The sequence below is a fragment of the Lepisosteus oculatus genome, chromosome 4 (assembly GCF_040954835.1).
Source record: "Lepisosteus oculatus isolate fLepOcu1 chromosome 4, fLepOcu1.hap2, whole genome shotgun sequence".
NCBI classification, from domain to species: domain Eukaryota; kingdom Metazoa; phylum Chordata; class Actinopteri; order Semionotiformes; family Lepisosteidae; genus Lepisosteus; species Lepisosteus oculatus.
Genome location: NC_090699.1, coordinates 6,305,673 through 6,319,575, shown reverse-complemented (window position 1 = coordinate 6,319,575; position 13,903 = coordinate 6,305,673). Strand labels below are relative to the sequence as shown.

At 44.6% G+C, this 13,903-nt stretch overlaps 1 protein-coding gene across 1 annotated transcript; it reads right to left on the bottom strand.

Annotated features, from left to right (window-relative positions):
• Positions 1-3,299: 3,299 nt before the first annotated feature.
• LOC138238288 (zona pellucida sperm-binding protein 4-like) lies at positions 3,300-9,662 on the bottom strand. The gene is made up of 15 exons (XM_069188470.1): positions 9,392-9,662; positions 8,883-9,002; positions 7,958-8,076; positions 7,639-7,840; positions 7,219-7,337; positions 5,400-5,499; positions 5,205-5,327; positions 4,950-5,122; positions 4,722-4,819; positions 4,514-4,641; positions 4,157-4,337; positions 3,928-4,069; positions 3,758-3,833; positions 3,561-3,649; positions 3,300-3,391 (listed from the first exon to the last, which is right to left on the bottom strand). Exons 1-14 carry the CDS (start codon positions 9,612-9,614, stop codon positions 3,564-3,566), a joined length of 1,890 nt encoding a protein of 629 aa, XP_069044571.1. The 5' UTR covers positions 9,615-9,662; the 3' UTR covers positions 3,300-3,391; positions 3,561-3,563.
• Between the last annotated feature and the right edge of the window lie 4,241 nt (positions 9,663-13,903).

Sequence of the window (13,903 nt, the reverse complement as noted above, 5' to 3'; positions counted from 1 at the left end):
GATGTGATGAAACCAACGGGTGCAATCTGTTTCGGTGAAAGCTTCTTCTCGCGAATTACAATTGTAATATATTGTCACAACTGTAACCATATTTTTCATATAGTTTCACTAGCATATGTAACGATCACTATAACGTTCTCGACAAATGAAGCTTTCAGACAGGTCTTCGTGGAGATGCAGACAATCTATTAGAAATCATTTCAGCTCTCTGCCACTGGGCTCAACTTATCAAAGATCACAATTAAAAGATCCGATGGTCGTGATCTTTCTGTATTTGCGTCATACTTCGAAAAAGGAGGCGCTCTTTTCAAATGCAAAACATCCATCCCACCAAACTCAAATTGCACGAAAAGCAAACCCGTTGATTTAATCACATCGAGTAATTAAAAGTACCGAGTGTGTTGGTACCTTTAAACATCATTTAGATACAGTCTGTGTTCGGTATTTTTATCTGAAAATAAAAATACTTTCCAGATTCCAGATTGTTTTGCAGTCAAAATCTGAACTCCCTGGCTTAACTTGGTGCATAGTGCCCCCTTTAAAAAGTCCTGATTCTTTTTCACATTTAAGATTTTTTCTTTTTGCGTAATCAAACAGAGTTTATTAATCAAATCCACAACAATACACCGTGCAGCAGTAGCTGCGGGCAATGAAATGTTTTTTTTTCTGCGAGCTCGAAATCACAAAATTAAAGTGACAGAATAAGGTTATATAATAATAGATAATAGTGCAATAGAAATGGAATAAAATAAACTCAGACAGAGCTCAATATAAATAGAGCTGCGATGTGTCCAGGGTGTATGCAATACATTATGTCCAAGTAGTGCAGTATGCCGATTCTATGAAATGTATGAAAACAATGGTCTTGTTATACAGGAAATTACTAATCCTAACTTTTTTAAAAACACGTAGCTGAAAGACGAATCTTTAAACGGCCCTTGATTTGCATACTCATTTAAAAAGGACACAATGAGAAACCGATCACTTCTTCAATTTGTTTTAAAAAGGACACAGCTACGAAGACGTGCTAGTAAAAGCCAATTTGTAAGAACTTGCAGTCGCTTGCTAATATTCGCCTTTTAAGGCCACATCCGCAACTCTTCTGACTTAGGGTATGATGTTGGTGACAAATGTAATTTTCCTCTTCACTCAAACGCACAGAGGATACTGGAATTAAGTGCAAAAAACACCACCGCCCCCTACCAGGGCAAACAAAATGGCAGAATTCCAATACTCGCTCCAGTAACAGAGCGCTTGAAGTCGGCAGACGGGGTTACTACTGTATATCTCGGAAACGGCACAAACGTAGCACAAAGGAATGAGGAGGGTTTCATCGTTTGTACTGTCTGTGGGATGTGTGCGCGTGGGGGGCAAGGCAAATTCACGAAGCTTAAAAGAACCGTTTTCAGTGGTCGGGTTCATCAGTATTTCATACACTAGGTGACGAGGCTAATAAGGAGGAAAATACAAATAGCTGAGCAAGGATTGAGATTAGAAAATGGCACAACATATCCATGTGTAAATATTGATTTATTGACCGTTTCACTGGTGTCTGTGGGTATTTTAGCATTGTACGATAGAATAATAATCTAGACATTTGTAGAATAATAGCACCAGAGAGCTGACAATACATAATTAGACACTTTTCTATATGAATGCAAGTGTTAAGTACAAAAATGTCCTTTTAACTGCAACAGGACTGAAGTCTTGCTTCTGGGCTCCTCCCATTAACTCTGTGAAGCCAGTGCAGTATCCCTGTCTGTGGAGGACACTGCACCTGCTGCTCATATTAGATCCAGGCACCTAGATGTGCAAATATTGTACAATCATCCTTCTTCCTCCTGAAATATCAGACTATCCCCTGTGTTTACCCTTAATGGTAGCTACACGTTAGTCACCATTTTCATCTTCTTTGAAATTGATTACTACAACTCCTGGCTCACCAGGGTGCCTACATTCACAGGGAACAAAATGGGTACGTGCAGAACTCAGCAGCCAGTATCAGGACCAGGGCTTGTGGAAGTGATCCAAACATTCTTTAGAAGGGTTTTTAGGGGACTGGTTCTGTCTGCTGTTTTATTGTCCTACTCTATTGCAAACCCCTTTTTTCATTTCTGTGATTCAGCTGCCTCCTTTGTTTGGGTTTTTACTACTGTAAAGTGGTTTGAGAAGCTACTTTTAAAGGTTTCATCTCAAGTTCAATAGAGGCATTTCGCCCTGCATGTAAGTGAAACTGCCACCAAAACAACTGTCATCCCTCCCACTGGATGAATTTGAAAATGCAACTACACAGAAGTGCTGCCATCACTGCTGTATTTTGTGGTAGAAAAGCCAATTAATATCGTCTTAGAGAGTAGGGCTTTGAGTACCTGTCACTCACCAGCACACAGCTTTAGACTGGTAGTATTTCATTTGCCATTTGGAATTGAAAATGTACTAGTACTAGGCCTGAAAAGCTTCCAACTGCACCCGTGTATATGGCAGCTTTGTTTTTAATGCCTTTGGCATTTAAGAACTGCTCCAGTCCCCTTGAGTACTTCTGGCTGAACCATCACATTTAGGTGCAGGTATGAGATCTGGATGGAGAGAGGCATCACCGTGTGAAATGGTTGCACTGCCTACAACCCACTCAATGGAGTAGAGCTTCACAAACATTCTCTAATGCAATTGGACTAAAACCTCAACTGATGTGAAGCTGGAGAAAAGGAACAATATTGAACAGCTAAGAGACACCTGGGAAGTGAGACATTTTAGTTTCCCATTATTTTTTTTTTTTTGCAAACTACTGTGTGCAGTCTAGTGGCTTGAAGTTGGCTTTGTGCCCAAAAGGCACAATTGGGCCTGTCCTTGCTCAGTAAGATAAAGGACATGTATGAGGTAAGCTGGCTGTAGGACCAGAACATGAAAAGAACTGTTGTCTAGTCTGCAACTTAAATATGATTGGCTTGTGTTGCCATCTTATCATTTGTTTAGAATGCATCATAGTGACTGGTTTGTTTTAAGGTATAAAGGACTATCTTGTCTGGTGGGAGCAATCCAGACTTCCATATGCATATGAAATTCTGAAGACTTCTGCTTCACAGACACCTGACCTTTGTCATTTGTATGACAACACTTGTCATATAAGTGTATGACCAACAGCGAGAGTCTGTCCTGCTGGAACTACAACGCAGCAGGAAAGGACACCATTAGACCCTTACAGGTTGGCAACCCAACATGACTATGGATAATGGCACCCATTTTACTTGCTCAAGAGCTCAACTACCCCCCCCTCCAGTTAAGGCATACAGGACACAGAATCACTTTCAACATCTTTATTAGGACTGACTTCCTCCAACAGAACCAGCTCTTCAGACAGAGGTTGCTAGTCCCTGAAGCAGCAGGCAAGAACCTGAAAAAGTGGTTGAAACCCCATTATGGGCAGGAAAAACAGGATAGTCTGGAAATGCATACAATGGGAGAAAAATGACAGAAAGGAATCAGACCTTGGACTTCCTGAAAAAAAAAAAAAGGGGTCCTATAGGAATTTAGTGACACTGGTACCCCCCCCACCCACCTACCCCTCAGTCCCTGGGGCCCTCATTCTTTCCTGGACAGGGGGTCCTGCCACAGCGCCTGTCAGCATCTGGGTTCTCCAGCACTGGGATTTCTGCAAGAGAAGATCAGATAGTGGGCTCCCGAGGTAAAGATACTATTGCAAAGCATCAGATGTGCATGGACAGAAGGAACACACGGAGAAGAGCTTAAATAGACTCACTGCGGCCATCAAAGCAGCCCTCCACACACTGACGCTCAGACGGTAGGCACAGCTCTGTGGAGCACATGAAGTAGATCTGGAAGAGGGATTTTAAAATTAGGGCTTGCATATCAAGTTGCCATAGATATTTCACATGGAACTACAGAGTCTGCAACCACAAAAAGCCTCACCTCCTCATTGATGTAGGAGTAGGAGGTGCTGTCCAGGAACTGGAAGGTCTGGATGTGGAAGCGGCGGTGGTGCTTGGGCAGAGGCAGCTTGGAGTGGATGTGCAGGGTGGAAGTGTGGCCGTAGTCCAGAGGGTTGGGGCAGCTGCAGAGAGAGGCACCATGATCAGTACCCTGCCTGCAATCCACTGACCAGCACAGGGTTAGAGCTGCACAAGCAGGTGCCCCTCACCCATCATAGATCAGCACCCAGACAGCCTGGCCAGAGCGGGGGTAGGCAACGCAGTAGTGCACCAGGAGCACCAGGTTGGGGTCTGGAGAGTTCAGCAGTCGCACCTCCAGGTAGACTGGGTTCCCCAGCAGGAGCTGGAGGGGCCGGTGGTACTGAGGGTAGAACCTGGAGTAGCTCTCGTCTAGAAGATGGAGAAGGGATGGGTAGAGCTGTATACTGCAGCCAGACCAGAACACTACTGCATAGTGCAGTCTAGTCGGAAATGTTCCACTCTGGAACAGTCATTTCTTACCCCCTCAAGCCATGTCGCATTGAATACTCCCCTCGTGAGGAGCCATTCAATAATCAACCTCTCACCTGTAGCAATCCTGAGCTGAACCCCAAACACTCCGTGGGACAGGACAGCAGAAGGCAGGTAAGGGCTCTTCACCAGGTAGCCTGTGCTGGCCAGGTTCCCCTCAGCATAGCGGCACTCCACCAACAGCCTGCAGAGCAGGAGGCAAGCCATATTCTTCCATGTGGTAAGCTGGCCAGCACAATAGATCTCGATCAAAACCCTGCTCACCTGAAGGGGCTATCCCTGGTAATGACTCCATAGTTCTGCATATTGCGTCTCGCCCGTGTCTCCACCTCAGCCAAGTAGATGGTGGTCTCTCCTACCACCTGAGCAGAGAGCAAGGTCAGTAACCATCAACTGCCTCTTGAGCGGGTCGCTCCTACTTCTAATAAGGGAATTAGACACTCCTATACAGACAATTAGGAGAACTGATTTTAAAGGGATCAGTGTACTCACAAAAGCATGGGTCCCACAGCCAGTGACAGGGAATTTGAAGATGGCAAACTCCGAGGTACAGATGACAGGGGTACAGGATGCGTTGCCAGCAATCACCAGGCTGGCAGGATCCACAGGGGGTACAGAGATGGTCCGAGGGACAGCAAAGACAAAGTGCTTATCAGCAGTGCACTCTGGGGAGAGAAGAGCATGTCAGGATCTTCATTATTCTGGTCAGGAAGGTGCCTGGGACTAGATCAGTAAGGAGAGCCCTACCCTCCAGTGGATAGTAGCAAGAGGATGTTTCTGGGTCCACACAGCATCCCTTGGCCACGCAGTGGGCTGGAGAAATCCTCCCTGGACCGCAGGCCACCCGATGGCTCCTGGGTAGTTGACATCCTGGGGAGACCAGATTGGATCCATCAACACACTTGTGGAGCCAATTACCAGCTCTCCAACCTATACACTCACCCTCCCTTGGTTTGTAGGGGCGATAGGGACAGGACACCACAATCTCCCCTCTTGGGCCATCACTGGGATGGTACACCACCTTCACAGTGTAGTGCTGGTCCTGCAAAAAAAATAAAGGATCAGACAGATGAAGTTGTGATGGCAATCTCTGGAAGTGGGGTTGGCAAGCGGCAGATCTGAAAGTATCCAGGAACCTTCAGGAGAGCTGTTCTGTAGAACAGTAGAAGGCATGTTTACAGCCAAGATTTCAACCAACATCCTGAAGGTGAATGATCTGCAGTCTTTATTCACCGTCCACCCATCCTATTTTAAAGACTAAATACTCCCAAAAATAGTCCACAATGGGCATGACCGAGAGTAAACTGCATCTTGGAGTGAACCCAGATGCATCTAACAGGTCATTCCATCTAGAACTCCTACTGAAATGTGTGAATGGTGAACTTCATGCAACAATACATTTACTTCTTGTCTGACAGATAGCAGGCTGGCTGCAAGAGAAACAATTCCAGCCAGTCTGTTCCACACCTCAAGCCATGAGTTCTTATGGTTGCTTAATTGATTGGTACCTAGATCGGCATCTACACTAGTAGTTAAGAACTAGAACACCTTAGTCTTTTCCCTAAAATGAAGAGGCACGGAAGGAAGCCATGCTCGTGGTGCTCCATGCTTTCAGCAGGAAGAAAGCAACCTGGAGCCTGGCAGTACTTTATATAGGACAAGCCAAGCAGGAAAGGCTCCTGTAAGATACTGAAGTGCTTGTTGAGTCACAGCATGCAGAGACTTGTATTACAACATCCATTTTATGCACTGTTGCTTGTGCTCAAGTTAACCAGAAGACTAAGCAAGAATAAACAAGTGTCTTGCACTGATTTCCAGTCAAGAAGCTATGCTCAAAGAATATTGGTTTAACGTGCCACATGTTCGGCATTCCAGCTTTCTAACGGCACCATCAAACCACAGTTTGTGTTCATCTTCTCAAAGTGATGAACCAGGACAAAGTGCTCAGAGAACTAGAGTGCCCACAGCATGAAAACCATTAGAAGAGAGGTCAACATACTTGTGGCTGGGTGTGAAGCTATGCGAGAAATAGGATCATGGCACCAAGATTGTTCAGCACATGCTGGCATTCCCCCATTTCTTAATAACATGAGCTTAAAGAGCTGTGACACCTGAAGCTCAGGCCTGTCGCCGTTAAGAGCGCAAAGTCATTAACACTCCAGCTATGGGAGTGTCAAAAGGGATCGTTATTGGTCAGAAAAACGATTAGACCACCGAGGTGAAGAATGCAGATGTTACCTGCCCAGTTTTAATAGGTTTAAGCAACTCAAGCAGTCATTCTACTACAGTTATTAGCAAACTCTGTATTGATAGGAGCCTCAAATTTATAATAAGGGAACTTGACAAAATTCCATACATGTGTACCAAAAGATATTAGGAAAATCCATGCAGCAAAGGGTTCATCTTGCAATTGATTTGCCCGTCCTGGGGATTACACAGAGGTTTGTGCTTAACAGCTATAGAAGTTCAGCTACTTCAGTAGTATGACTAAAACTAGCCTTACTGTTTAGTCATCCAAGAAGATGAGTGCATATTTAGCTTAACAGTCACTTTCTAGTTGCCCTCTAATTTAGTCTGACTCTTGGGGACTTGACAGGCCAGATTAGCACTGATCATCTGAACCAACTTCTTGTAGACCACAGGCTTACAATCCTACCAATACTCATTTGTTTAGACAAGGTCTTACTTTCAGGCATGTTGTAGAATTGGAAATGGAAGGCATGTCTAATACTCAGGAAACAAAGCCCAAGCTCAGCCTCACCACAAGCCGAACATGGCAGCCAGTGTACAGGATGGTCAGGGTGTTCAGGTGCCGCCCTGCAGTCACAGAGTATCCACAGGATGGAGTGTCCAGCACAGACACCAGGCTGCCAGAAGAACCTGCACAGGGTACACAGGAGTCCAATTTTCCTTTGGCAGGATTTTATATATTGCAGGTGCAAAAAGCAAAATCAGCAATAGGTTACAGCACACTGGATAGAGGCAGCCATATCATTTCAAGGTGCATCTCCAAATAGCTATCAGGACAGGGTAATGCTATAATCCACAATGTCAAGGCACATTTAGAGAACCCTGGAACTACTCAAAACACCACATCAAGCTCCCTGTTCCATTAGTGGCTAGGTAAAAGCCTCCTGCATTACTAGGGACCAGCAGTAAAAGCCCTTCCCCAGTCACTCACTCTGAACCTTGATCTCCTCCAGGGGGCCAGCAGGCAGGGTCACAGTCATGCACACCTCACTGCAGGAGATGGTCAGGCCTCTGGGAGGTGGGGGTGGAGGGACAACTGGAACATGGCAGGACACAGTGCCAGTCACCCATTTCCTCTGCCGTTTGTCATAGTATCTCACCGTCAGGGAGTAGTGTTGCCGCTGGTTCTTCCTCTGTGGTGGGGAACAGGGTTACAGGTTAAAAGCACTGATGTAGAGCTGTTTGGACTGATTAAGGCACTACTGCTCACACAAGTTCCCAGCCAGTCCAAGCCCAAAGCCTGCCCTTACCCAGGTCCTGATGTAACACCCTTTGTAGGAAGCAACCAGCACCAGCCAGCTCCTGCTGGTCCACACCTTGTGCCCACAGTGCATTGGGAGACTGGTGACCAAGAGAGGAGCCATTTTGCCTGGAAGAAGGCAAAGGTGAGGTGTTAGAGGCTTACAGGCAAGTGCTCTTTCACAGCAGCTCTGTACAGCACCAGAAATCAAGAAAGCACAGATCTTCCCTTTGCAAGGGATATCTACTGCATCATGCCCCCAATTCTGGTCCTCCACACTTGCCTGCTCTTCTCTCAATCTAACTGATCAAAAGGTACCGATCTGGAATGCATGCAGGTTTTCCATGGTTACATTTCAAAGATCATAAACTGGAGAATTGTCACAAAGGTACAATCCTCATGTCCTCACAAAAAAAAAGTCATAGAAACATCTCCCTTGTACATGGTCTGGTTTCAAGCACCTCATGCACAGATGTACCCATTTAGTGAGGGTACAGCTCAAACCATCATGAAGTTGAGGTTATTCTCCACTTGTATTTCACACCCTCCCCCATCTCCTGTGGGAAATCTTACATTCATAATTACAGCTATGGAGCAAGTAACCCACTGCATGACATACAACCCATGGAGCAAAAAGCACATTTGGAGGCACTGTAGACCTCATAGAATTAGGAGGGATAGTCACAAAAGTATTTAGTCCTCAACTGGTGATGTTCAAAGACAAGCAAAATGTGCTGGAGGTGTATCTACCCACTGAGGTACAGGGACAATTGTTTAGAGAGGCTGTCCTGCTACATTGGGGGATACCACTGCAGCACAATCCTTTGGTTTACAGCTCAGACGGCACATGAACAGGTTTTCATCTCCTGAACAGAGGATGGCACAACCTGTCTGTGTATAGGGCTAGTGCAAGTACAGGCAGGGTAAAACCTCACCCTGCAGCAGGTAGACTCGGCTGAACCTCCTCACAGAGAACTTGAGCATCATGCTGCTCTTGCCACAAGACAGCAGGGGGCGGCTGTGGGATTGCTGCTGCTCAGGGTCACCCTGAGACTCTGGGAGGGAAGAGAGGACAGCAAGAAGTGTTACTGGGTACAAGACCTTCAAGTTGGTAGCTGCGTCAGCAAAGGTTTATTCCATGCTGAAGAGAAGAAAAACAGTTCCACAGCTGGAACCATCTTCAGGTGAAGGCTCTTTTCAGCCTTGAATAAACAGTTACTTGTTCCCGTGAAGAGCTACAAGAACATACTTCACTCTGAAGGAATTCCTGCTGTAACCCACTTAAAGGAAAGTGGGAGCAGCCATATGCAAAGCACTCATGGAGATATTCCACTGGTCATGACTATTCCTATGCATTCCAGACTTCCTTTTAGAGGAAGTACAGCAGAGCTACTTTACTACCACGCAGTTGTATTCAGTCCACAGACTTGCAGAAACTCCCTACCAGGGTCAGATGAAGGAGGATCTGCTTCAGAGGGACCAGTTGTCACTGCTGCCACATCTCTCTGCACATCAGCACTCGAGTCCTTATCCAGGTCTTCCCCCTCAGCATCAGAGCTCATTTCCATCAAGTCCTGCTCTTCCCCATTTAGTACCCCTCTCACCTCTCCAGCAGAATAACCATCATATCCATCTGGTGGGGTCTCCCGGAATACAGGACTACCCATATTTGGCTCAAAAGCATCATAACCTTCCTCTTTACCAAAAACAGCATCTTGACCCTTGAGCTGGGCTTTGGCCACTGTAACACAGAGCCATGCTAACAATCCAGGCAAAAGGAAATCCATCACAACCACTCCTCTCCCCATTTTTTTCATACAAAAAAACTTCAAGAGCAGGAATAACTATCTCTCCTGCCGCTGGAGTTTATACACACGCACAGTGAGGCGCGCGCTGTCCTGTGGGCCAATCAGGAGCAGGTAAGGAAGCCCAGAACATTCTCACGCGCTGAGGTTTCGGACGCGGTGTTGAGAGTGAAATCACGTGACACAGCTTGACTGCCCGGATACGCTGCGTGATCAGCTTGTTCTTGTATCGTCAGTCTAAACTGAAACAATAAAAATAGAACTTGTAAACAATATTATTAAATCGTGATGAAATGCCGTTGATCGCATTTCACAATGATTCGTCATAATATTAACATTAGAGCCTTAATGCCAATCGCGGTAACTTTCACAGCGTTCGAAGATCTCGCTGTATTGATGACCTGAGCAAATTGAAACGTCAGCAAACACCTCCGTTTATTAATACATTCTGTGCAGCTGATATTGGGCATGACGTTTGAAAGCAAAGGCAGGTGACACTCGTGACAACACCTTTAACACTTTTGTTTTCTTCAAGGTGAGAAGAGTGTTCATAACAGGAACATTTAACCAGTTAATTTCCGTAGTTGTATTCCTAATACGTACGCAGCATGAGTAGCATAACTTTTTACAGACGCAGTTTTTAGTGCAGATGGGGTTCAACAGAAAGTTGAGTGAGAATTGAGATCAGAATGGCACACCATGGTTTCCAAATATACACATTACATTTTTTTGAAGGAGAAGACACTGATTAAGCATTTGATTTATAGAATAATTGTTTCACTGGTGTCTATAGATATTTTATCATTGTGTAATAGAAGAACAATCTAGATAGTTGTAAAACAAAAACACCAGAGCTGTCAACATAGAATTATACTTTTTTATATCACTGCAGGTTTCAATAAAACGTCTTTTAAACTGCAACAGGAGAACTCTTGCTTCTGTCCTCCTCCCATTAACTATGTAAAGCCAGTGCAGTATCCCTGTCTGTGGAGGACACTGCACCTGGGTGTGATATTCAATCCGGGCTCCTAGATGTTCAAAATATTCTAAAAATCAATATTCCTCCACCTTAGTAATCTTATGTCCGATGTTGGCCCTAACTGCACCTCAAACATTAGTCACCCTTTTCATCTTCTCTGAAATTGATTACTGCAATACCCTGCTCACCAGAGTGAACTGGGTATGTCCAGAAGTCGGCAGCCAGAATGCTGAGCAAGTGATCAATCAAAATATTCTTTAGAGGGGTTCTCTGCCTACCCTTTTATTGTCCTACTGCATTCCAAACCCCTTTTTACATTTCTGTAATTCTGCTACCTCCTCTTTGGATTCTGCTACTGTAAACTACACTACACGTTCTAAGTGTCTTACAACCCTTCCCAGTGGATGATTTGTAAATGAAAAATGTTAAGTATACAAAACAATAGTGGCAGCAGTAGCCAGTAGCAAAGACTGCTGTAAAAGCTCAGACTGCTGTAAAAAGCTATATTATGTCCGATGTTGACCCTAACTGCACCTAAATTGTTGGTCACAATTTTCATCTTCTGTGTCTACGTCCACAGTGGACAATCTGGGTATGTCTAGAAATCAGCAGCCAGAATCCTGCCCAGGTGTTCAGCATGTGATCAATCAAAACATTCTTTAGAGGGGTTCTGTGCCTACCTTTTATTGTCCTGCTGTATTCCAAGCCTCTTTTTACATTTCTGTAATTCTGCTACCTCCTCTTTGGATGCTGCTACTGTAAAGTGGCTTGAGAAGCCATTTTACAGGTTCTATATAATGTTCTTTATAATAGACAACTTGTCTATTTCTGAACAGTGGGGAAATAAAGCTTAAGTGAAACAGTTCTTCCAGAAAAGTACAGTTAGTTCTGCATAACGCATCTGAAGGTCATAAATGATATTAATTTAGGAACATAAACATTAGTGTATGTACGTAAACTGTACTGTGTATGGCTGGTCTTGGTAGTTTAAAGAAAAAATACACACCAGTCTTCATTTCTCCCTAAACATTTTAAGCATGAAAGTTTTATGAAACGGTACCCAAATATGCGATTGCTGTATAGAATGAATTTTAATTTTAAAAAATTATTTAACACAAAAATTAAGCTGTTTACATCTTCTGCCTGAGAACAGTCACCCGTTGCTACCCAACGCAGAAACACAGCCAATAACTAGGACATTAGCTAGCCAATATGATAAATAAATAAATGATTATTTTGTTTATTTCTTCTGCACATTTATTTGAACATTTCCATCAATTGTACAAGCACTTGGAAACTGTCCAATCCCTAGTTCATCAGGCATTTTCTTTTACGCTGCGGGCATTCTCCCGGTCTGGCGCCGGTCTGTGTCTTCTAGGATATAATGCCAGCGATTTTTTGTTAAATTTGGGTTTCCAATAACGCCGCAGCAAACTCTTGTTTTTATGTCCACTATAACAGACAATCTCCTTTGCTTTTAACCGAGCGTTTAATAATTTCCTAAAATGAAAATAATTTACTTTATCTCCCTTACGGGATCAATAAAAGTATCTACTGTAGGCATGTTTGAGCACCAGACTGGTTCCTCACCCAGGTCCTGATGTAACACCCTTTGTAAGAAGCCACCAGCACCAGCCAGCTCCTGGTGAACCACACCTTCCTCATCCAGACCAAGGAGGTTCAAAAGCAGCTCCCAACAACTTGCTTTCACAGTGCATGATGGCTTTGCCTAATTCATATCATTCCCCATTTGGGGAAGCAGATAGCAGTAAGGGGATTTCTCTCCCTTGATAAAGTTACAAAAGTGAAAGATATGGTGTAGAACTATAGAATTACAATCCTTTGTATAGAAAAGCCTTCATTCACCCCATCAGAAAATATGAAATTCAGATCCTTACCACTTTCAGGTCCTCAACTCCAGAGGGTCCAGGCATCACAGCTGCCACATCTCTCTGCATGTCTGTGCTGCTCTCAGAGGCCACATCAGTATTCAAGTCCTTGTCCATCTCCTCCCCTCCCTCAGAGTCAGAGCCCATTGCCGTTAAATCGTGCTCCTTCCTACTCTGTGCTACTGAATCTTATCTCACACCTTTCAGCCCTGCAACAGAACCTCCTCCAGCAGAATAACCTTCATATCCATCTTCTGGGGTCTCCTGGAACGGAGGACTAACCAAACTTGAGTCAGAGCCAGCACAACCCTCTTCATCAAAAAGACCACGTTTGAGCTGGGCTTGTGCTACTCCAACACAAAGCCATACTAATAATCCAGGCAGAATTAAAACAACTCTCTCTCTCACACACACACACACAACCATGCACGCGCGCTGAGGTTTGGCCCGTGGAGTTGAAAGTGAAATCACGTGACACGGGTTGACAGCGCAATCACACGGGATGTCGCTGCATGTTCTACTTGCTAATGTATCATCGGGCTTAACTAAACCAATAAAATTCCTACCTTGACAAAGGTTAAAAGTTAACAGTAAATGTCATTAGTGCAACTTGTAAACCACCTTATTTTTGTAATGCTCCAGGGTTTACATGGGCACCCTCACTGCTGCCTCATCAGATCGGCCCCCGACCGTCAGGGACTCAAACCCAGGCCTCCGGCATCACTCAACAGGGACCCAGCCTCTTGAGCCAAAGGGAAATCTCCCCTCAGCCCGACAGCTGCGGTCCCTGCTATTCACAGGGAAGGGCGGTGACGTCACCGCTCTGGTAAGCCAGCTCTCGCAAGCAATGGAGGCCGTATGCGTTACAATATGAAAGCATGCTGAAATGCCGTTGATCGAATTTCATAGTGCAGTGTTTGAATTTGCTGCAATGTGGATTGCTGCGATGTGGAGTTCTCGTGTTCTAAGATCTCACTACTGTATGTTGATGACCTGAGCACTGTGCGACGCCAGCACACGCCAGTACTGTATTACAATACATTGTCACGAGCTGATATTAAGCATGCAGGTTGAACGTGACGTCAGGTGACACGCATGGAAACACGTTTTTTATATGAGGTTCTTGTTGTGGTGAAAAGTGTGCTCTTAGCAGAAAGATTCAATCAGTTAATTTCCATACTGCTGTAATACGGACACGGCATGAGTGGGCATAATTTAAAACCAGTTTTCAGTGCACATCAGGTTCGGCTGTATTGCAAGATATTGCATAGTTGACAAAGCTA